The sequence below is a fragment of the Anomaloglossus baeobatrachus genome, chromosome 4 (assembly GCF_048569485.1).
Source record: "Anomaloglossus baeobatrachus isolate aAnoBae1 chromosome 4, aAnoBae1.hap1, whole genome shotgun sequence".
In the NCBI taxonomy this organism is placed as follows: domain Eukaryota; kingdom Metazoa; phylum Chordata; class Amphibia; order Anura; family Aromobatidae; genus Anomaloglossus; species Anomaloglossus baeobatrachus.
Window position 1 is genome coordinate 499,444,890 of NC_134356.1, and position 25,889 is coordinate 499,470,778.

Genomic DNA, 25,889 nt, shown 5'->3' on the forward strand with positions numbered 1-25,889 from the left:
GTCAGTGACAGCTCTGCTATTAGCAGTGCAGGAGATCGTCACCGCAGTTAATGTACCTCGCTCCTGACAGCAGCCCTTGTCATGCCCTGCAGTGACCTGGGCTGACCTATTGATGTTAGCTCAGGTCACTGCATTGCTCTCCCAGCCAATGGGGAACATTCTGTTCTTCATTGACTGGGACAGTGACTATGGTATGGATCGTCATGGGAATCCCTTGGATTACAGCAGACCTGGATTTGGTTTTCTTTCTAATAAATTGGTGAAAGAGGGAATGTGTTGGGGAGTGTTTTTTCAAATAAAAAAGTGTTTGTCATCTATTTTTTTTTTATTACTGACTGGGTTGGTGATGTCGGGTATCTGATAGACGCCTGACCTCATGAACCCCAGGGCTTGATGCCAGGTGACATTACACATCTGGTATTTACCCCATATATTACCCCATTTGCCACCGCACCAGGGCAATGGGATGAGCTGGGGAGAAGCAGCAGGATTGGCGCATATAATGGATGCGCCACTTCTGGGGCGGCTGCGGCCTGCTATATTTAGGTAATAACCATGGACCTCCCTAGTCTGAGAATATCAGACCCCAGCTGTCCGCTTTACCTTGGCTGGTGATCCAATTTTGGGGGGACCCCCACGTGTTTTTTTTTTTTTTTAATTACTTATTTAATTTAAAATAACAGCATGGGGTGCCCTCAGTTTTGGATTACTAGCAAAGGTTAAGCTGCCAGCTGTGGTCTGCAGGCTGCAGCCATCTGCTTTACCCTAGCTGGCTATCAAAAATAGGGAGAACCCCACGTCACTTTTTTTTTAAATTTAGTTATTTTTTTTGGTAAATACAAGGCTAAAGCACCCCTTAGTGTCATATGAAAGTTACCAAAGGGTGCAAAATTACAAAATGCAGGAGAGTGGGACATTATGTGTCTTTCTGCCATTATAATGACAGAAAAGACTGATATGAAGTATACAAGCACTAGAAAATCACCAGAGCGCTCTACGCGGTGAAAAGAAGTAGAAAATGGCACTGGAGTGAACATGTGACCGCCTCATGTAGGTTGAAGCTATGGATCCTGGGTAAATTTATGTATTTTCCCTCCTTCAGTTTTTTTGCAGTACACAAAAAAATGGAAGGTGCACGGATGACAAACGGATGACATACGGACCATCTACGGAACAAAAACGGATGCCACACGGATGCACCCGTGAAAAAATGGACCGTTTTTTGCGGACCGCAAAAACGGATCGGTCATGTGAATGAAGCCTTATTCTGATCTGCCGTTTGTAAACAGCAGGCAGAAATAAATGAATAGCGCCACCCAGTGTCAGAAAATCTCTGGGGTTTCAGGGGGTAGCTGAGACCCTGGAGATCATGATTCAAGCCGGTTTTTCCGGGCCCCGCTCACGTGACCACCGGTATACACCGTATACCGATGATCACGTTATAGTAAATGACAGCGCCGGTAAAAAATTATTTATCTCCCATCTGGCATGAACAAACATGTCAGATGGGTGATAAATCTCCTCCCCGGTCCCCCGGTGTCGCCAAAGTGCCCCGACCCCCTCCCGGAAATCCAAGATGGTCACGCGCACAGCAGCGCGCCGGCCGCATTCACCCTACTCCTCTGATTTCTGTCGCATGTGCCATGACACATGCGACAGAAAACTCCTCCCTAGGCCCTGCCAGGTCATCCCCTATAACCCCACCGGTGTTCCCCGGTGTCCCACGGTACCTGTGCAGCGTTGATCCCCCGCGGCCCCCCTCCTTCACAATAGACGCTGCCGCATGCACACAGCGGCTGTCAGCTCAGCTTCCTGTGTTCAGACACAGTGAGTGGTGGTAACCATGCATCTGTAAGCTACTGCAATGCCCTGCTCATGAGGTAAGGAACATAGTTGATCAGGAGAGCTATACTACATTTCCAAATGGAGGTATTTGATTTCATAGTTGCCCTGCTGAACGACTACCAAACATGAGAGTCCGTTATACGCCACAAGAAAACATGTCTAAATAGCGAGCTCTGTTGTTTAGTATTCATTCAGCTGGATAACTGGACTTAAAGGGGTATTCCATCTCCAAGATCCTATCGCCAATATATAGTAGGTGGAATAGCAATAATATCAGCAAATACCAATATTTGGAAATGTAGAATAGTTCTCCTGATTAGCCATGCCCTTACCTCATGAGCAGGGCATTGCAGCTTTGGTAGCAACACTTACGACATGGACTCTGCTGCTGTGGACCCAGGGAGTGTGGGTGCAGATTCATTGCACCCACACTCCTCACATGGAGGGTCTGAACTCCTAGAAAATGGGGGATACATTCCCTGAGCGTGTCCCCCCATATTCTAGACGGTCCAGAGCATCGTGGGACCCCCTTATTTTATTCCGTACAATAAATTGGTGAAAGAGGGAATGTTTTGGGGAGTGTTTTTTCACAAATACATTTTTTTTGTCTATTTGTTTTGTTAGTACTGACAGTTTGTGATGTCGGGTATGTGATAGACGCCATGACATCACAAACTGCTGGGCTTGATGTCAGGTGACATTACAGCTAGTATCAACCCCATTTATTACCCTGTTAGCCACTGCACAAGGGCACGGGATGAGCCGGGCTGAAGCGCCAGGATTGGCGCATCTAGTGGATGCGCCACTTCTGGGGCGCCTGCGGCCTGCTATTTTTAGGCTGTGAAGGGCCAATAACTATGGACCTTCCCACACTGAGAATACCAGACCACAGCTGTCCGCTTTACCTTGGCTGGTGATCCAATTTGGGGGGGACCCTACTTTTTTTGTAATTATTAATATTTATATAAAATAATTATAAAAAAAGAGCCTGGGGTGACCTCCACATTGGATCCCCAACTACGGTAAAGCTGCCAGCTGTGATTTTCAGGCTACAGCCATCTACTTTACCCTAGCTGGCTATCAAAAATGGGGGGACCCAACTTCATTTTTTTTTTAACTATTTTTTTAAATAAAAAAAATAAATGGGGTTCCCTGTATTTTGATTGCCAGCCAAGGTAACGCCAGGCAGATGGGGGTGGCAACCCGTAGCTGTCTCCTTTTATCTGCACTCAGAATCAAAAATACTGCTGAGCGCTACGCCATTTTTTTATAGATTTATTTTTACAGCACTGTGATGTCCAGCAATCAAAATACAGGGAACCCCTTTTTTTTTTGTTTTTAGTTATTTAAATAAATAATTAAAAAAAATATATATGGGCTCCCGGTGCATTTTTTGTATTGCTAGCTAAGGGTAATCCAAGCAGCTACTGGCTGCCAACCCCCACTGCTTGGTGTTACCTTCACTGGCAATGGAAAATTCAGGGAAGCATTTTTTATTTTTTTTGCCAAAAAACTACAAAAAAAAAATGACGTGTGCTTCGCCATATTTTTGTATGCTAGCCAGGTACAGCAGGCAGGTACGGCTTCCCCCAACCCCCAGCTGCCTATTTGTACCCGGCTGGGAACTAAAAATATAGGGAAGCCCTTTTTTTTAATTATTTCATGAATTTCAAGAAATGATTAAAAAAAAACGACGTGGGCTTCGCCCCATTTTTGTGTCCAGCCGGGTACAACTAGGCAGCTGGGGTTTGGAATCCGCAGCACAGGTTAGCCCGAGGTTTCTGGGCCCCTCTGCTACGAATTGCAGTCCGCAGCCGCCCCAAAAAATGGCGTTCTCATAGAAGCGCTATCATCTGGTGCTGTATCCAACTCTTCAGCAGCCCTGAAGCCGGATGGCTTGCTGGGTAATAATGAGGTAATACTAGCTTTGTTTTACTAGCTAGTATTAAGCCAGAGATTCTTAATGTCTGGCAAGTTTGACCCGGCCATTAAGAATCTCCAATAAAGGGTTAAAAAAAAGACACCACACAGAGAAAAAATACTTTAATAGAAATAAATACACAGACACACTTAGAGACTCCATCTTTATTACTCCCTCTTATCCCTCCACGATCCATGGTCTTCTGTCTTCTTTCTGCTTCAACACATGCAGCTCTGCTCCATCAGCAGCACTGCATGGGAGAAAGACGCTGCTCCCCGTGCAGGCTTTTCACTCCGTGAGTGGTCAGTGCTGCTGGCTGTTAGCGGTAACGTGACCGCTAACAGACGGGTTGCCATAGCAACGGTGCTCCGATCACGTGATTCCCGGTGCCGCTGCGGCTGTTAGCGGTGACGTCACCGCTAACAGGCGCATTGCCATGGCAACGGTGATCTCCGTTATTTACTGGCTGTGTCAGCCGGTCAATAATGGAACGGGGAAGCAGAACGGGAAGTTGACCATGTGCCAGAGCATGTCGCCGGTACACGGCGATACACAAACGTGCACCGTGTATTGGAGAGATGCAATGACAGGACCTAGCATGACGTCCAAGCCATGTGACCAGTCTGTAGCCAATGAGATAATAGACACGTGACTGGTCACATGCTATTTTGACGTCACAATAGGTCCTATCATCACTGCTGGTTACCGGGAGGACGCAGCGATTATCCGATGGAAAAGCTGCGGGAGACAGAGTGCAGGACGGATCGCGGGGACAGGTAAGTGTTATGGCAATGTTTATTAACTGTATGTGTACATTTATAATGTGTTTTTATGTGTTTGTGATTGCCTCCCATTGTTTTATATGGGGTTCGAGAGTTCGCTAAAGCGATCTCGTTGGGGGTCATGGAATTTGTGACGCACATCCGGCCGCTTTAGCGATGTCGTTGCGTGTGACACCTATGAGCAATTTTGAATCGTCGCAAAACTGTTCAAAATCGCTCATCGGTGACATGGGGGTCCCTTCCCAATTATCATTGCTGCTGCAGTAACGATGTTGTTTGTCGTTCCTGCGGCAGCACAGATCGCTATGTGTGACGCTGCTGGAACGACAAATATCTCCTTACCTGCGTCCACCAGAAAAGGAGGAAGGAAGGAGGTGGGTGGCATGTTCCGGCCGCTCATCACCTCCCCTCCTTTTCTATTGGGCGGCGGTTCAGTGACGCTGCTGTGACGTCGCTGTGACGCTGAACGAACTGCCCCCTTAGAAAGGAGGCGGTTTGCCGGTCACAGTGACGTCGCAGAGCAGGTATGTGTGTGTGATGCTGCCATAGCGATAATGTTCGCTACGGCAGCAATCACCACATATTGGCCGTACGATGGGGGTGGGTGCTATCACACTCGACATCGCTAGCATCGGCTAGCGATGTCGCAGCATGTAAAGCGGCCTTTAGTATGGGTGTGCATGCATTGTGACTGCAGTGTCAGTGTGGGTGCACATGCAATGTGACTGCAGTGTCAGTGTGGGTGTGCATGCAATGTGACTGCAGTGTCAGTGTGGGTGCGCATGCAATGTGACTGCAGTGTCGGTGTGGGTGTGCACACAATATGACTGCAGGTACGTTCTGACACCTGGTTGCTGCCTGTATTTGACTGCAGATTCAAGGAGGAGGAAGGTTGTTGAAGTGAGCAGACCGCACATAACAGCGCCGTGTCCCCCTCCTCACTGGAGCCACTCACTTACTATAATTCCAGGTGCATTGAGTGGCAGCTACAGACACAGGATCCAGGCATCAGAACGCAGCACTGACACTATGAGTGTGCCGCTGTGCTCCTCCTGTGTTGGGTGCACTGACGCTTGGAGTGTGCCGCTGTACTCCTCCTGTGTTGGGTGCACTGACGCTTGGAGTGTGCCGCTGTGCTCCTCCTGTGTTGGGTGCACTGACACTATGAGTGTGCCGCTGTGCTCCTCCTGTGTTGGGTGCACTGACGCTTGGAGTGTGCCGCTGTACTCCTCCTGTGTTGGGTGCACTGACGCTTGGAGTGTGCCGCTGTGCTCCTCCTGTGTTGGGTGCACTGATGCTTGGAGTGTGCCGCTGTGCTCCTCCTGTGTTGGGTGCACTGATACTTGGAGTGTGCCGCTGTGCTCCTCCTGTATTGGGTGCACTGACACTTGGAGTGTGCCGCTGTGCTCCTCCAGTGTTGTGTGCACTGATACTTGGCGTGTGCCGCTGTGCTCCTCCTGTGTTGGGTGCACTGACGCTTAGAGTGGGCAGCTGTGCTCCTCCAGTGTTGTATGCACACCCGCTGTGACGCTTGGAGTGTGCCGCTGTGCTCCTCCAGTGTTGTGTGCACTGACGCTTGGAGTGTGCCGCTGTGCTCCTCCTGTGTTGGGTGCACTGATGCTTGGAGTGTGCCGCTATGCTCCTCCTGTATTGGGTGCACTGACACTTGGAGTGTGCCGCTGTGCTCCTCCAGTGTTGTGTGCACTGATACTTGGCGTGTGCCGCTGTGCTCCTCCTGTGTTGGGTGCACTGACGCTTAGAGTGGGCAGCTGTGCTCCTCCAGTGTTGTATGCACACCCGCTGTGACGCTTGGAGTGTGCCGCTGTGCTCCTCCAGTGTTGTGTGCACTGACGCTTGGAGTGTGCCGCTGTGCTCCTCCTGTGTTGGGTGTGTAAGGGGTGGGCAGACCCCTTACAAGGAAGCACAGGTTTTCTCTGAAGTGGTTAATGCTGTCCCCATAGAAACTGTAGAGGAGGGAGGAGGAGCCGGCATCTTAGGGGGAAAGGAAGTGTGTGTGCTGAAGGCAGTTGTGTCCGGGACGGGAGAGAAGAAACAGCCAGGGGCAGAGTGTGGAGCTGAGTGGGCAGAAAGAAAGAAAGAAAGAAGGGAGCTGGAAGAACAGGGAAGCCGGAGAGAAAAGGAGCGGGCGGAACCTCGTAGGGTGAAGCAGTCCGGTGTGGGTCCGGGCTGTGGGTAGCCAGAAGTGGGAGCCGGGCGAAGAGGAGTAGTCAGGCAAGTCACCCACTTGAGGGGACGCTAGGGCAGGCTTTCCCCCAGCTAAAGGAAGCGCCACAGCACTGTGTTTTGTTACTGCCAAGTGTGGAGAATTGCGAAGAATAAAACATGTTTGTTATTTGCATTGAACCATGCCTGAAGAGTATTTGTGCGCCGGACGACATCTGCACCACCACACTCTGCCCCACCAAGACATCTCCCGTCCCGATAGTGACGGCGGAGCCAGGGGTAAGCCTGACAGAAGGGGCCACGACTACAAGCCCAGAGGCGCCCCTGGCACCCCGTTACAGGTGCACTGACGCTTGGAGTGTGCAGCTGTGCTCCTGCAGTGTGGTGTGCACACCCGCTGTGACACTTTTACACTGCCACCTTGCCACATTACACTGCCTGCTTTTACACCACCACAGCCACCTTTACACTGCAGTCACACTGCGTGCACACCCACACTAACACTGCAGTCACACTGCGTGCACACCCACGCTGACACTGCAGTCACATTGTGTGCGCACCCACGTTGACACTGCAGTCACATTGCATGCGCACCCATACTAACACTGCAGTTACACTGCACGCACACGCACACTGACACTGCAGTCACACTGCGCGCACACCCACACTGATAATGCAGTCACACTGCGCGCACACCCACACTGATAATGCAGTCACACTGCGCGCACACCCACACTGACACTTGGAGTGCTACTCTGCTCCTCCAGTGTCAGGACAGGTGCAGAAATGCTAAGTCATTTTATACAGCACTGACTCTCGCCAATGGACGTCTGTCAGTTAAGACGAGGGACTATCTTTAACATGCAAATAGAAAAGTCCACCAAGATATCGGCCGCACCAGGGGGGACAGAACCGTCTACATATAAATAATAAAATATTATGTTAAAACTGTATATGCCAGTGTGACGTCCACTGTATAAATGTGTCTGCAGATTAATTGGCAATTTGGGAGTAAAAGACTCCTTTAAAATGTCATCGTTCTTAGCAACACATTGTGCTGCGTCTCCTAAGACTCCCCTCTCGTCTGGTCTTCTGCAGCACATACCGAAATGGTGTCCATACAGGGAATCTGTCACCAGGTTTTTTCTCCCCCATCTGAGAGCAGCATAATGTAGATGCAGAGCCTCTAATTCCAGTGATGTGTCACTTACTGAGCTGTTTACTGTCATATTCTCTGCTGCAGATCTAGCAGTTATACAGAGCTCATGAATATGCTGGACTACCTGCAGCACACCAAATAGTCCTGTAATGATAACTACTGCTGATTAAACTGTCATTTTATCAAAACTACACTAACCAGCCCAGTAAGTGACACATCGCTGGAATCAGGATCTCTGCCCCCTCCATTATGTTGCACTAAGATTAGGTGGCAAAAATAGCACCAAGAAGAGGAGATAAAAACTCCCCCAAAAATGTATTATAAAATGTACTCAGCAAAAAATGGCAACCAGTCCAGTTAGCCCAGGGCAACACAACTAATGCACAAACAGGATGCAGACAAGCCTTTCAACATGATGGACACTTCACAGGTGCAAGGTAAATTGCACACTAGTGGCGCGCATAGGGCACTGTTCACACTTGTATGCGCATGGTGTCCAGCCAGCAACCTATTACCACGCCCTTACTATTAGATTAGGTGGGTTACTCGGACACTACTCACTGCAGCATGTAAGGGACAGAAATTCCACTATGCACGGCCGTATTAAGAGGCCCGGCTGCACCCCGCATAATTTGCTGTGAGTACAGTACTCAGATTAGGTGGCAAAAACCTGGTGACAGATTCTCTTTAAGACAAACCATGTCAATGTAATGCTCCTCACTAAAGAGTAACCACCATAAGTAAGCCTTAGGCTATGTTCACACTTTGCGTTTTCACCTGCGTTTCCGCTGCTTTTAGAGTCAGTTTTGAACTGCAGCGTTTTTGTGCCCAAATGCATGCGTTTTGATTTTCCATTAAAGTCAATGAGAAATCTTGAATTCTTGTACACACTTTGCGTTTACAAACGCATGTCAAAATTTGCATAAGTTTGGTCAAAAACCATGCGTTCAGAAAAGGACCCTGTCAATTGTTTTTGCCTTTTTAGTTACGTTTTCATCACATTGAAGTCAATGAGAAACGTACTAAATGAACTTTTGTCAAAATTTCATCCGTCTCATATGCGTTTCATAGTCATATGAATTGCGTTTTGAAAATCATGAACACAACTATGTAAATTCACCAATGACCACCCAAATAGTTAATTTTGCGTCACATCCGCTTAACAATAAATTGATCCATGTGCAAACAAGTTTGCTGCACAGATCAGAAACATTGTGTGGTTGCTCCATCAAAGCAGACTATAATATACAACATGACTTGGTATAAGCGCTTGAGATTGGATGTCTCCAAACTTATTAGTCTGGTAAGTTGTTTTATTTATTTATGATATTAAATGTGTAATCTCCTAAAATTGGAAGATTTTGTTAATATACACGATATTATATTTATTTTTAAAATATCAAATAGAATACTATTATATTTATTTTTAAATTTTTTCGCTAACTTAAGGTTGAATCAATGCCATGTTTATGGGATCCCACGTCGCCTGAGTACATGCAAAAAAACAAACGTGACGAAAGCTGGTTATTGATCTGTCAAGAATTATATCCCCAATGGCATGAGGCAAATAAAAGCCTCCAAACTAAGATTGGTATGTGTTTAATTGCAATTTGAATCCTAATCTTCATTAAATATGTTACATTTTAGCAAAAAAGTTTTAAATTAAATTTTCTTTAAATACATAGAAAATGATGTACGGAAGCGATGGAGATCAGTCCGTGACAGATTCAATAAAATCAGATTTGAACCTGGTAAAAGTGGATCCTCGCCAGTTAAACCAAATTTTATTTATTATAATGATTTGAAATTCTTAAGTTCTGGCCGCGTTTTAAGACCGTAAGTGTTAATTTTTTTCAAAATTTTATATATATTAAATGAAGAACAAAAACAAAAATTTAGAAAATACATTTTTTAGTAAAATGCACTAATTTAAAAAAAATATTATTTTTTTTTGTTAATACAAAATAAAGGACCGACGGAAATATCGCTCCGAAAAAGAACATGGATAGATCACAAGATAATATCAATCCTGCACAAATACAACCAGCCATTGAGGAAGAAATTAATACCGAACAAACACATCTGGAGTCTGATGTTGAAACCAGATCATTGGAACCATCTGTTTCCAATACAAATCAAGATCCCCAACCTGTGAGTTATCAGAAAGCAAAAGGAAAAAAAAAAATTATTCCAAGCAATAAAGAAATAAACCAAGATCAATTAACAAATCAAACTATTGAAATATTAAAATCAGCAACCCAAGATGATGAGTTTGACAATTTTGCCATTAGTGTCGCTTTTCGTTTAAGAAAATTACCTGAAAAAAAAAAAACCTCTGCATGTATGACTGCTATCTGTGGTTTATTGGCCTGTTTTGAGGATGAAGGTAAATTTCCAACAGGTGGTGAAATAGTTCATCTTTGTGAAAAAACATTTGAACAGAAAAACAACCCATTAGTTCTAACTCAGTCACAACCACATTTCCAAACAAACAAACAAAGAGTTGGTTTGTATTCTGAATGTCCGGATACATATTCTGCCCAAAATATACAACCTTATAACCCTATGAAACAAAGCAAAGAATATTCTCAATCTATTAGTGAGAATTATCACACAACTAATATTGTGAGAAATAGACCAAACGAACAAATGTCTGGTTTTTACACAAATGAATTATTTTCACAGCCATGATTTAGTCATTTTTGTTTTTATTTTTTTGCAAAATGGTTTTTTTCTCAAAACAAAAATTAAAAAAAAAAAAATGCATGTGCAAAATGTAAATTTAATTATGATGTTAAAGCATTTTCATTTGAATTAAAGATAGGATGATTTTGGTTTAGTATTTTGCAAACAAAAATACATAAACCATACTTATTATTAATACAACAATGTAAAAAAAGTATACTCTTTGTTGGCTTTGCTTTTTCGTGCATTTGTTTGATGATATTGAAAAAATAAATGTCATCCCTTTAAACAAAAAAACTTTTTAAACATTTAATTGTTATTTTGCGGGTCAGCACCAACTGCACGGTATTGCCAAGTTAAGGCACCAACATCACTCATGAAATAATCTGTGAATTGATCTCTCACTGATACTCCTAAATTATTTAATCGACCAGATATTGAAGGACAAGGATGAAAGTTTAATGGTATTTCTTCCTCGTTAAATTCAAATCTGTATTTTCGCAAAAAATTATGTAGAACACAACAACTTTTAATAACAAAATCAACTGTTGATACATTTAATTGTATTGGGGTATGTAGAATTCGCCATTGGCTACTCATTATTCCAAATGTGCATTCTACATATCTCCTTGCCCGGCTCAATCTGTAATTGAATATGCGGCGGGGAACATCTAATCCTCGTCTTGGAAATGGACGTAGGAGATTTGGTAAAAGTGGAAAAGCTTCATCTGCCACAAAAACATAAGGGAAAGTAATTTCTGAGCCTGGTATTGGTGCAGGGGCAGGTATGATTTCAGAGTTATAAATTAATTGTATTCCGATTTGCGAATTTCGCAGTACACGTGAATCACCTGTACTTCCATGGGCACCCACATCAATTGCTATAAAATTATATTTTGAATCAGCAACTGCCATTAAATTTATCGAAAAAAATTTTTTATAATTAAAAAAATTAGAGCCAGAACGTGGAGGCTGCTGGATTCTGATGTGCTTGCCATCAATTGCTCCAATACAATTTGGAAAATTTGCTATATTAGAAAAATCATCAGCAATCTGGATTAAACTTTCTTCTGTAGGGGTAGGCATTACAATAGGTTGTAGGGTTTCCCATATTGCTTGACATGTTTCTTTAATTATTCCAGAAATTGTGCTTTTGCCAAGTCGGAATTGTAAATGTAGTGAAGAGAAATTTTCACCTGTAGCCAGGAATCTGTAATGTCAAATAATAATATTTTATTTTTTGCGAGATAAATATGTGATTTAATATTGTTATCAAATCAAATTTTTAGCAAAAATATATACCTCAAAGTAACAAGAAGTCTCTGTTCTGCAGATATTGCTTGACGCATATATGTGTCAGCGTGGGTAATTTTCGGTCTTAATAATGTCAGTAATTCATCAAAACCTTGTTGAGGGAGCCGGCAAAATGCTATGAATTTGTCATCAAATCTGAGTATAATAAGGTATATGAAATATTAATTAATTTTACTGTTCTAATTATGTTAAAAATTTAAGAGTAAAAAAAAAAAAAAATATTAAAAAAAATAAAAAAAAAAAAGAAAATATACTTTCGTAAATCCGCATATAAGAGAGCAAAATGCCCTTTGACATCACGATCCTGTAACAGGGGATGTACCCACATTCCTCTTGTCGACTGCTGCTGTTGGTACTAAAATAAATATATTATGGGTTATATTTTAGAATTTAGGTAAAAATTATTTAAATAAATTAAAACAAATACCTGTAGGCTTCGTCTACGATTTAATAGCATCAAAATTAGTAATAAGCGATGCCTTTGCGACCTCCTTAAACGAAAATTCTGTAAAGTATTTGGCATATTCCAAACGAAGTAAAATAGCAGAGAAGCAGACTTTATGATCAAAGTCGGAAATGACATCAGTAGATCTCTATTTTGGCTTTTTTTTATTCTAAATAGACCCAAAACAACAATCAACTTTATTGCCAATAGTTAAGATGTGACAAACGCAGCAAGATTTTAGGTTCGGAAACGCAGGATAGTACATATATAAACGCTTGGTAAACGTAAGTTCTGAGCTTCGGAAACGTTAGGCAAACTGATGCGTTTAGGATGCATGTTGTGGCAAAAAGCCAAAAAGGCAAAAACATTATTGTTCTAAAACTTACGTTTTGAAACGCAAGTAGGACGACGCAAAGTGCGCACATAGCCTTAGGCTGTGCCCAAGAATTCATAATTGCCCATCACTGTGCTCACAGCACAAAAAATGACCCCACACCTTGTCACTTATAGTATACAGCCTCTACATTATTCTGTCCTATAACATATTTCCACTACACTGTCCGTAGTGAAATATGACACCATGCCCCCTCAAATGAAAAGCCCCCACTGTCCTCCTCACTATGAATTATACCCTCCACACTTTCCTCACTTATGAACTATGACCTCCACTATCCCCACCTCTCCATGTAGCCCCCACTCCACTGCCCCCTCATGCTGTCCTTACTCTATAATGAGCCTTATGCTTTGAATTCTGCATACCAAGACCTCCCAGGCTCTTAACTGAGCGCTCCCCATTCTGCCCCTTCTCCATATCAAGCCCCTCCATACCAAGCCCCCCCATGCTGCCCCTTCTCCATATCAAGCCACCTCCATACCAAGACCCCCATGCTGCCCCTTCTCCATATCAAGCCACCTCCATACCAAGACCCCCATGCTGCCCCTTCTCCATATCAAGCCACCTCCATACCGAGACTCCCATGCTGCCCCTTCTCCATACCGTGCCCCTTCCATGTTATCCCTTTTCAATAACGTGCCCCCTTAGGCTACCCCATGTTCATAGAGTCCCCCCATGTTACCCGATTCTCCATACCATGCCTCCCATTCTCCATACTGCAACTCCTATTCGATATACTAATTACCACCCTCATTTTCCATCACCCATAATGTGCTCCCCATCGTGCTCCATCCCCCAGGCTGCGCCCCCTCCCATCGTGCTCCGTCCCCCAGGCTGTGCACCCCCATCATGCTACATCCCCCCAGGCTGCGCACCCCCATTGTGCTCCATCTCCCAGGCTGCGCACCCCTATTGTGCTCTATCCCCCAGGCTGCACACCCCCATTGTGCTCCATCCCCCAGGCTGCACCCCTCCATCATTCTCCATCCTCCAGGCTGCACCCCCCCATCGTGCTCCATCCCCAAGGCTGCACCCCCCCATCGTGCTCCATCCCCCAGGCTGTGCCCTCCCATCGTGCTCCATCCCCCATGCTACGCCCCCCCATTGTGCTCCATCCCCCAGGCTGCGCCCCCCCTCGTGCTCCATCCCCCAGGCTGTGCACCCCCCATTGTGCTCCATCTCCCAGGCTGCACCCCACATCATGCTCCATCCCCCAGGCTGCACCCCCCATCGTACTCCATCCCCAAGGCTGCGCCCCCCATCGTGCTCCATCCCCCAGGCTGCGCCTCCCCAATTGTGCTCCATCCCTCAGGCTGCACCCCCCCATCATGCTCCATCCCCCTTGATGTGCACCCCCATCGTGCTCCATCCCCCCATGTTGCGCAACCCCATCATGCTCCCCCCCCTATCCTCCATGTTGCGCGCGCGCCCCCCCGGGTTGCTTGTTCGGCGCTGTCTTCGGCTGTAAAGCGCTTACCTGCTCCAGGCTGCATCTGCGGCGGCTGCATCTCCCGTTCTCGGTGGTGGTGGCGGCGGCTCCATCTCCCGTCCTCCTCTGCGCGGTGCTGCCTCATGCTGCTGTGACCTCTGCACAGTGAGCGCACGGCAGCACGTCGAGGTGGGGAGCTGATTGCAGCTCCTCTGACCCCGGAAGTGCCGGCGCGCTCACAGTTTCATTTATATTGCGTGTCTTATAGACACGACTATAAATGACTGCGGCGGCCCCTCCCGCCTCCAAAAAGACACCGGATTTAATAAACAGTTTGGAGGAGGGAGGAAGATTTGAAGAAGAAAAAAAAGAAGGCGCGCCCCAGGAATGTGCCCTCAAGAGCCTAATGGCAAATACGGCCCTGTCCCTACTCCAACATTGCAGTTAACTCCATCTGTGACATGCTATCGACTTTCAGGACAGCATCCCAAATATTGAGCTGATGGCTCACTGCTCCAGTGCTATATTCAACTTTGTCAACTGCGTCCTTCATTTTGAGGCTATAGATAGAGGGATAGACATTTTTTTCCAGTCTGAGATCCAGGATGGCTGGGTATGCACTTCATTGATCTCTGATGAATCTCTGAATCACCAATATAAAAAAATTAAGACTTCTGAGGTATATGTTTACTATCTATTAAAGGAGTTCTCTAAGGCTGCGTGCCCATGATCAGTGTTAACAGCGTTTTAGACGCAGCATACGTCAGCTGCGTCAGAAATACTGCGGTGTACAATACAAGCATAGTGGATGGGGTTTCTAGAAATCCAGTGTCCACTGTGCTTCTTTTTTCCGCAGCAAACACTGACCTGCGGAGCATCTTTCCAGACCGCAGCATGGCAATTGTTTGCTGCTGAATAGCATGCGTCCTCCTTAGGGAGAAAAGAAGCGAGAGACCGCAGCACATGGAACCCTGATCGTGGCTACAAGCAGATGCTGTCTCCTGCGTTCTCCTGCGGAGAAGACACGCGGCCCCGCAGGTCAGGACCTGCTGCGTTCTGAACGCAGCGAGTCCTGATCGTGGGCACATATCATAAAGGGGGGTTTACACGCTGCGACATCGCTAGCGATGTCGCTAGCGTTCGCACCCGCAACCGTCGTTTGTGCGTCACGGGCAAATCGCTGCCCGTGGCGGACAAAATAGCTAGTACCTGTCACACACTTACCTTCCTAACGACGTCGCTGTGGCCGGCGAACAGCCTCTTTTCTAAGGGGGCGGTTCGTGCGGCGTCACAGCGATGTCACACGGCAGGCATCCAATAGAAGCGAAGAGGCGGAGAGCAGCCGCATGAAAGTCACACCCACCTCGTTGCCGGAGGACGCAGGTACGGTGTTGTTCGTCGTTCCTGGGGTGTCACACGTACCGATGTGTCCTGCCTCAGGAATGACGAACAACCTGCGTCCAAAAGCAGCAACAACATTTGGGAAATGGATGACGTGTCAACAATCAACGATTTGGTGAGTATTTTGCATCGTTAGCGGTCGCTCATACGTGTCACATGGAACGACGTCCCAACGAGGCCGGATGTGCATCATGACCCCAACGACATCTCGTTAGTGATGTCGTTGCGTGTAAAGCGGCTTTTAGAGTTAGACATTGCTTTAAGTTGCTTAAACTTAAAAAGTGCTATAATATTCAATACAAATGTTTGTGGCAATTCAGTCCCAAAGTGGAGGTTGTCAGAGACTATTCTGTATAGAGGTGTACAGACCTGTTCATACATACACATCCAAAAAATAGTCTTTTGGTATCCCGAGTACTAATACTTCAATTGAGTGCTCATAGACACATCTATTTACAGACGAGCCCTCAAAACGTCCGTTCTGAACTGCGGCAGAGTATAAATGATAAAGTTCAGTGGAGCCTAAAGCTGCCATACATATTAGATGGCTACCAGCTGATCATTCAGCTTACCGCCATCTCAGCAAGCTCTCCCATGCACAGCCAATCGAGATGTGTTCTTTATGAAAAAGCTGGTGCCATTCGTCTGGCAACGTTTTAAAACCAGTAGAACAAAGCGATTGGAAATCTGTAATTGGATATGTCCATTTGACATCTCGCCTGATAACTAGTTGTCCAGGCCCCAATACATATTAGACTGTTGGCTAAAGTTGTTGATGTAATGTGTGTTGGGACCTTATGGCCTAGGGCACACAGCGAGAAAACCAGTGCGAATGGAATGCGATAAAAAAAAATCGCATTCCATTCGGACCAATATTACACTATGGTGTGAGGGCCGGGGAGGACTGGTAGGCCCGGGAGGTGGATCCACTGGACCGAGCACCCCATCTGGAGGGCAGTGTACACGGTAGCTGGAGCACTAGCATGGCAGGAACGTGAAGAACCAGGTCACCAGGGTCATGGAGTCCCATAGGACAGTACAGGAACAGGTGCAGGTATCAGGAAGCAAAGACAGGACCAGATCACTAGGGTCACAGTGTACTTTAAGGCCTCTGCCACACTCACGTGAAATTCACGCACGTGCCGAGAGACATGTATTTTCCCTGCGTGTTGCGTGCAGGTAAGTACGTGTCTCTGGTACGTGCGTGACACGTGTGTTCTACGTGTGCTATCCGCGATAGCACACGTAGAATCGGTAATTATTATACTCACCTGGTCCTTCCTGATGTCCGCGCTGCTGTCCGTGGTGCTGATCCTCGGTCTCCAGCCCTCCCGTCTCCCCGCTGCTGCTGCTGCCAGGCAGTGAAGTGAATATTCAATGAGAATAATGAGCGGCGGTCGGCAGCAAGAGGCAGCAGCGGCAGAGACAGGAGGGCTGGAGAAGGTGAGTTAATGTTTTGGTTTTTTTTCAATGACATGTGTGTTTTCTCCGGCGCGTGTCACACGGGACCGCATCCACACTACACCCGTGTGGTGCGGGTGCGGGCCGTGTGACACCCGTGCTGCCGGTGAAAAAACGGACATGTCAGCGCTTTCAAAAACGCACACACGTACAAACGCACACGGACACACGTTCCGTGTGGTTTTACGTGTGTGTGCCTGCTACAATAGGGTAGCATTGGTTAAAGTGTCTCCGTGCCACCGGTACGTGTAAAAAATGACAAACACGTGCCGGAGGCACGGATGTGTGGCGCAGGCCAAAGGCAGTAATACAGGAAACAGGAACAAAAGGACCTGAGCACCTAGCACACAAGACAAAGCAAGGAAACACAAGCGATGATCAGGCCCCGCCCACATGGAAAGGCCAGTCCTATATACCCAGCACAGCCTCAGGTCATTTCCTGTTGCAGCAGTGCTGGGCCTATAAGACCAGGTGAGCGGCCACGGCCCGTTCCTATACAGAGGCATCAGTTAGAGTCAGACTCCTGAGACCTGGAACAGGACTCAGGGGAGCAAGAGCGGGAGCGGCAGGCATGACCGGTGGATGCATGGACTGGACCAGTTAGCAAGGAGCGCTGGTGCGATGGCGAGACTGGATCAGTGAGCACGGAGCGGTGCAATGCAGGTGCGACCAGATCAGTGGGTACGGAGCGGTGCCTGGATGGTGAAACCGGCTCAGTAGGTAAGGAGCGCTGCTGGGACACCGGGAGCGTGACATATGGGCAGAACCCATGACCGATTATTTTCAGCCCTAATCGGACCGAGAAAAGAGTCACAGCATGCTGCGGGTGGAATGCGATCCTGTTTCACTCACACCCATTCAAGTCCATGGGGCGAGAGAAACATCGCACTACACTCGCGTTACACCGGTGTAACGCGAGTACAGTGCGAGAATTGCAATAGCTGACAACGGAGGAGATAGGGAGATAAATCCCTCCCTCTCCTCCGCAGCGCCGACACTCCCTTCCCCAGCGCCGGCCCTCCCCTCCGCAGCGCTGTCCCTCTCCTCCACAGCGCCGGCCCCCCACCCTCTGCAGCTGTGGTCTGATCGCACGATCAGACCACAGTTGCACGACCCTCGAATAACACTCGGCTGCCGTTGTGCTGCGAGCATGAGCCAAATGTCATGTGAGGTCTCGCACATAACTCCATGTGGCCTCAGTCTAAAGGTGGCTTTACATGCTACGAGATCGCTAAAGCGATCTCGTTGGGGTCACGGAATTTGTGACGCACATCCGGCCGTTTTAGCGATGTCGTTGCGTGTGACATCTATGAGCGATTTTGAATCATCGCAAAAACGTTCAAAATCGCTCATCGGTGACATGGGGGTCCCTTCCCAATTATCGTTGCTGCTGCAGTAACGATGTTGTTTTTCGTTCCTGCGGCAGCACACATCGCTATGTGCACATGCACACATCGCTACAAACATCTCCTTACCTGCGTCCACCGGAAAAGGAGGAAGGAAGGAGGTGGGCGGCATGTTCCGGCCGCTCATCTCCTCCCCTCCTTTTCTATTGTGCGGCGGTTCAGTGACACTGCTGTGACGCTGAACGAACTGCCCCCTTAGAAAGGAGGTGGTTCGCCGGGCACAGCGACGTCGCAGAGCAGGCATGTGCATGTGACGCTGCCGTAGCGATAATGTTCGCTACAACAGTGATCACCACACATCGGCTGTGCGATGGGGGCGGGTGCTATCACGCTCAACATCGCTAGCATCGGCTAGTGATGTTGCAGCGTGTAAAGCGGCCTTAACTCTTGAAGAAATTAACTTAATTGCCTATGATTATTGTTTTCAAAATTAATTATCCATATAGACATGACAACATTAGGGATGTGTGTATGAGACCTGGATTCCCATTGGAAGATGCATTCAAGACCATAAATTCATCCAGTTTAAATCGTAATAGAAGTATCACCTCAATATGCTACACATTACTGTGTCAGTATATTAAGCTTCAGCGCTTAATTGCACCTATTTATAATAGATATCTGTCAAAGAAACCATTTTTTTTTTTAAACTTCTAGATCCTAGTGAAAGATAAGTAAGGCCCCTTTCACATTGCATTCTGATGTCCGTTTAGTGGTCCCATCAGGGCTTCCATCCGAACCCCCTGCAAAACAGGTTTTGGACATATACGCCAACGGGGCCATTGACTATAATGGTGCAGACGAAGTCACCATGTCACCGTGTGCTCTATCGTGCACCATTTTTGGGTATATATGCTTTCTGGAGGCGGACACGCAAACATAGTATACTGTGTAGAAAGCGTATACCCCCGAAAATGGTGCACAACAGAGCACATGGTGACTCCGTCTGCACCATTATAGTCATCGGCGCATATGTCCGAAACCCGTTTTGCGGGGGATTCAGACGGAAATCCTGACAGGTCCACTGAACGGAGAGCAGAATGCAATGTGAAAGGAGCCTAAAGGCTGCTTTACAGGCTACGATTTCATATGCGATCTCGTATGCGATGCGACACGCCCAGGTCGTATATACGATCTGAAGAGATCATACATTTTGATACCAGCCAGGGTAAAGCCATACGGCTGAAGGCTGGTATTCTCAGGATGGGGAGCTTCACGTTATGGGGAGCCCCGCAGCCTAAAAATATCAGCTAGCAGCCACCCAGAATTGCCACATCCATTAGATGCGATAGTTCTGGAACTCTACCCGGCTCTTCCTGATTTGCCCTGGTCCGTTGGCAATCGGGGTAATAAGGAGTTAATGGCAGCAACCCATAGCTGCCACTAAGTCCTAGATTAATCATTCCAGGCATCTATGAGACACCCCCAATGATTAACCTCTAATTTAAAGTTAATAAACACACACAACGAAAAATCCTTTATTTGCAATAAAAACAATAACCAATACCCTCGTTCACCAATGTATTAAGCCCCAAAAACCCATCCATGTCCGGCATAATCCACGGAGGTCTCGCGTCGCTTCCAGCTCTGCTACATGAAGGTGACAGGAGCTGCAGAAGAACACCGCAGCACCTGTCAGCTCCACGCAGCAACTGAGGTGAGCCGCGCGATCAGCTTTGCGGTCACTGAGGTTACTCGCGGCCACCGCTGGATCCTCCATCTGTGACAGCAAGTCGCCCGAGTGACAGCGATGAAGTCACAGGTGAGTTGTGGTCTCGGGGGGAGGACTCCAGCTAGCCGCGGATATCCTGAGTGACAGCAGCGCTAATCGCGCTGCTTACTTCAGTCACTCAGGGGATTAGTGGTCACCGGTGAGTCCTTCAGTACGCGACACCCAGACAGAGCCGCGGTATGACAATGAAGTCGGGTGAAGTTCACCCGAGTTCATTCTCATCGCGCAACTCTGTCTGCTGTCAGCCGACATGTATCAACGACATTGTGCATCACACACAGAACATTTCACATGGACATTACACGTACGAATACACAGCCATTCCACACGCACACACGGCTAGCATACCCCATCTCACGGATGTCATACGTACCGGAGAAACGCGCATAAAAAACGGAACACGGACCCGAAAAACGGAATGTGTGACACGTACGGTTTTTATGCGGAAGTGTGTTTTAGGCCTAAGATATATTGTAAAGTGTGAAGCCCGCTTAAGTCTCCCATATTGGAATTAACCTTCATGCAGATTCTTTTCATTCTCCTGCCCAAGGTGCATCTCATTACTCATGCATTAGGGCCCTGTTAGTCTGCAGAAATTGGTATTTTGTAGCTAGGTCTAATGTTCATATGTCAAGGACAGAAAGAAGAAAAAAGGCCTCGCACCACCACACTGAGCCCCGCATAAATGTGGCACATACCATCTGGTTCCAGAAAACAGATTCTTTTATTGGTTCCAAAAGTGCATTTAAAAGGCAAGAGGTCCCCTCAGGACCCACACCCAACTCTCCTCTTGCCTTTCAAATGCCCCCGTTGATTTCCTACTCTCCTTGATGACTAATGTACATATGTAGCTGCACCATGGCACTCTTCATGATTTGATGGGTTTATTCGTTTTGATTCAGTTTGATTGAATATCGCCGTAGTCCATCCCAGCCATCATGTTGGCTCCAGCTGTGCCTGTACTTGTTCATGGTGGATTGAGCGTAGTATAGGATTACTCCAGGACAATTTATACTCTACGTCAGTGTTTCTCAACTCCAGTCCAGTCAAGACCTACCAACAGATCATGTTTTCAGGTTTTCCTTAAGCAGGCTTCAAGGATTTCCTTAAGGTTGCACAGGTGTTGGAATTATTCCCTGTCTAATATCAAGGAATACCTGAAAACATGATCTGTTGGTGGCTCTTGAGGACTGGAGTTGAGAAACACTGCTCTACGTGATGTCTTGAGGTGCAGAACATGATACGGAAATTCAGAAAGCACCTAACATCTGGGTCATTCTCCTTTCACTATCAGGGATTGCTCTGGGCACAATACAATTATTTCTTTATTATCTAGAATATAATTTTGCTGCTAACCTTCCATAACCGTGGTATCATCCAGCTATTGACCCACAATGTGTTTGGCTTTACGAGCACTGTCCAAATATTTATATAATACAGATGAAACTTCACACCCTCCAAAAAGGCTTTATAGCTCCATTAAGTCATGAATTTTGTCTCCCATGTACATTTATTAGACTCGCGTCTAATTACCTCTTCTTTAGTGACGAGACATTGTAATGGAAAATACTGTTGAACTCTACCCTGGCATGTTCAATTAGATAAACTGGCCCACGTTAATGTATATGAAAGGCATACACAGACCACACCGGTAACAGAGTGCAGATGTGAACTGTTCAACTCCTTTCAACAGTGTTTTTTCTTTGCTGCACCTACAAAGCTAATTTATCTCACGTGTCAATTTATGTGAAAGATCTCTGTATCTAGAGATTGTTCGCACAGGGCTAGGTAAAAACTTTCTACTTGGGTGCACATGAAGCATATAAATGAAACTCCAGAGACAGAAAACAATAAGGCATGACTGTAGTCTGAGTCAGTGGCAAATAAATACATACCGGTCTTTAAGACAATAGACATGCACATCGCCAATAAAAGCTATTGAAAATGAAGCAGATTTCTCAGACAATTTAAATGAGAAATATAATATCATAAAGAAACAATGTGTCCTACAAATATAAGCAATAAAATATGCAAATATATCCTCCCCGCTCCATGTGCGTTCATAAAACATTTTAGAGTGCAAGCCAATTATCAATTTCAGTGTCTGAATACTAATTATAAGAGAAGCGTACACAAGGAGATGGAAACTTGATTAAAGAAAGGGGAAAAGAGACAAATGGCAGCTATAGAGCGTGTGAACGAGCATTTAAAGCTTTAATTGAATCGCAAAATGTTCGATCAAAGAAAAGGTGCAAAAGTTAACGGGGTTGTATGGTAGTATTAAATACAGGGAAGTATACAGTGACATGTATACGTTTGAGCACCCCTGATAAAAATTATTGGTATTGTAAACAGTTAAGAAGGTTGAAGAAATGATCTTTAAAAGGGAAAAAAAATGTTTCATCTTTTACATTTTAAAATGGATAAAAAACGAAAATGGGCTAATGCAAAAATGTGGGCACCCTGTATGGTCACTCCTTAGTAGCAGGGTTGGACTGGGGTGTCTGGGGCCCACAGGGGGAATTGACTCTAGGATCCCACCCTACAGCTATATGAAAATACCTAATTAGCTGTTATCCCCTGACCCCATTATAGTAGAGCATTGAGTGTAAAGCACAGGCGGCTCCTGCACATCTTATGTGCACCATAACTGATGTACAATTACAGTAGTTTGCAGTAAGGGGGATCTTTGGTGACAAGTTATCACCGATCCACAGGTTAGGTAGGTGATAACTTATTGATTAGTGAAACTCGACAAGTGGAAACCGCACCGATTGGAAGATTGGGGAACTTTTATCCCTGACAGGGTACTTTTATCCCCAGGGCCGGATTATAGGCGGGGCAGACGGGGCTTCAGCCCAGGGGCCCCCACCACAAAAGCCTCTAAGGGGGCCCCCACCACCATCTGTGTGTCCGCCATTTTATTAATGTCGCAGTGGTTCAAGACCGCACTGTACCTTTAAGGTATTTCAATCCTGGCCATTACTGTACTGCAGACACGCCCACTGCACGCTGTGTGGGCTGCGTGTGCCAGGATGACGTCACCGCGCTGCTGTTTCTTCCTGCCGTAGAGGAGCTTGTGGGAGGACCGGAGGTCTCAGTGGATCCCGGTAAGTATGAGGTCATTAATCATGGTGCCGGCCGGGCAGGGGGCTGCAGTGAGGAGGGAGCAGGACGCCGCTGATAACACCAGACCGGTTCCATAGTGTCAGCGGCCACTCTGCTATCAGTGTGAGTTATTGCCGGAGTCTGAACTGCAGCAGATCAGGTCGGGCTGTCAGTGCCGGGTCATCGGCCTCATCCCTCCCCTGCAATAACTCACACTGATCTCCAGCAGAGACATCACTACACAGAATCCTGCACTGATCACATCTGAGCCTGCAGCACACATTACACTATATGGCCCATATTACATATAGAATATGTTACATCCTGTCCTGTAGGCCCAGGTGTGATCAGTGCAGGGGATTGTATATCTGTGCACATGGTATACCACATCCAGCGTACAGAGAGAGTAGTGTGATATACTGTGTACACACATCAGATGGTATATAATAATGTGTATATTGTATAACCTCTGATGTCTGTATCACAGTATATTGTGTACCAGTCATGTATTCTCCTGTACACTGTACAGGGGCGTACCTTTGGGGGGCATGCGGCATATGTTCCCCTGCACGGCAATCAGGGGGGCACCATTAAAAAGTGTGAGGCAGCAGTATGGTGGGAGAAAATTGTAAGTGGAGAGTATTGGTGGAGAAAAGTGTGAGGGGCATAGTATAGAGCCTGGGTAGTGGGGAACATAAGCAGTATAGAGAAGGGGCAGCATGGTGGCCAGTGTCAGGACACAGTATGCTGAGGAGGGGGAATGTGAGACTGAGGTGCGGTATAGTGACTGTATAGTGAAGGAGGTAGGCAGTATAGAGAAGGGGCAGCATGGTGGCCAGTGTGAGGGCACAGTATGGAGGGCACAGTATGCTGAGGAGGGGGAATGTGAGACTGAGGTGCGGTATAGTGACTGTATAGTGAAGGAGGTAGGCAGTATAGAGAAGGGGCGGCATGGTGGGCAGTGTGAGGGCACAGTATGGAGGCACAGTATGCTGAGGAGGGGGAATGTGAGACTTAGGTGCAGTATAGTGACTGTATAGTGAAGGAGGTAGACATTATAGAGAAGGGGCGGCATGGTGGGCAGTGTGAGGGCACAGTATGCTGAGGAGGGGGAATGTGAGACTGAGGTGCGGTATAGTGACTGTATAGTGAAGGAGGTAGGCAGTATAGAGAAGGGGCAGCATGGTGGCCAGTGTGAGGGCACAGTATGGAGGGCACAGTATGCTGAGGAGGGGGAATGTGAGACTGAGGTGCGGTATAGTGACTGTATAGTGAAGGAGGTAGGCAGTATAGAGAAGGGGCGGCATGGTGGGCAGTGTGAGGGCACAGTATGGAGGCACAGTATGCTGAGGAGGGGGAATGTGAGACTGAGGTGCGGTATAGTGACTGTATAGTGAAGGAGGTAGGCAGTATAGAGAAGGGGCGGCATGGTGGGCAGTGTGAGGGCACAGTATGGAGGCACAGTATGCTGAGGAGGGGGAATGTGAGACTGAGGTGCGGTATAGTGACTGTATAGTGAAGGAGGTAGGCAGTATAGAGAAGGGGCGGCATGGTGGCCAGTGTGAGGGCACAGTATGGAGGCACAGTATGCTGAGGAGGGGGAATGTGAGACTGAGGTGCAGTATAGTGACTGTATAGTGAAGGAGGTAGACATTATAGAGAAGGGGCGGCATGGTGGCCAGTGTGAGGGCACAGTATGGAGGGCACAGTATGCTGAGGAGGGGGAATGTGAGACTGAGGTGCGGTATAGTGACTGTATAGTGAAGGAGGTAGACATTATAGAGAAGGGGCGGCATGGTGGGCAGTGTGAGGGCACAGTATGGAGGCACAGTATGCTGAGGAGGGGGAATGTGAGACTGAGGTGCGGTATAGTGACTGTATAGTGAAGGAGGTAGGCAGTATAGAGAAGGGGCAGCATGGTGGCCAGTGTGAGGGCACAGTATGGAGGGCACAGTATGCTGAGGAGGGGGAATGTGAGACTGAGGTGCGGTATAGTGACTGTATAGTGAAGGAGGTAGGCAGTATAGAGAAGGGGCGGCATGGTGGGCAGTGTGAGGGCACAGTATGGAGGCACAGTATGCTGAGGAGGGGGAATGTGAGACTGAGGTGCAGTATAGTGACTGTATAGTGAAGGAGGTAGACATTATAGAGAAGGGGCGGCATGGTGGCCAGTGTGAGGGCACAGTATGGAGGGCACAGTATGCTGAGGAGGGGGAATGTGAGACTGAGGTGCAGTATAGTGACTGTATAGTGAAGGAGGTAGACATTATAGAGAAGGGGCGGCATGGTGGGCAGTGTGAGGGCACAGTATGGAGGGCACAGTATGCTGAGGAGGGGGAATGTGAGACTGAGGTGCGGTATAGCGACTGTATAGTGAAGGAGGTAGACATTATAGAGAAGGGGCGGCATGGTGGCCAGTGTGAGGGCACAGTATGCTGAGGAGGGGGAATGTGAGACTGAGGTACAGTATAGTGACTGGATAGTGAAGCAGGTAGGCAGTATAGAGAAGGGGCGGCATGGTGGGCAGTGTGAGGGCACAGTATGGAGGGCACAGCATGCTGAGGAGGGGGAATGTGAGACTGAGGTGCAGTATAGTGACTGTATAGTGAAGGAGGTAGGCAGT

The 25,889-nt window shown here is 47.1% G+C and overlaps 1 protein-coding gene across 1 annotated transcript; it reads left to right on the forward strand.

Annotated features, from left to right (window-relative positions):
- The first annotated feature begins 9,343 nt into the window (after positions 1–9,343).
- Positions 9,344–10,711, forward strand: LOC142301730 (uncharacterized). Its single transcript, XM_075342745.1, has 3 exons — positions 9,344–9,482; positions 9,577–9,727; positions 9,862–10,711. The coding sequence occupies exons 1-3, from the start codon at positions 9,350–9,352 to the stop codon at positions 10,580–10,582; spliced, it is 1,005 nt and encodes a 334-aa protein (XP_075198860.1). The 5' UTR covers positions 9,344–9,349; the 3' UTR covers positions 10,583–10,711.
- Positions 10,712–25,889: the final 15,178 nt, after the last annotated feature.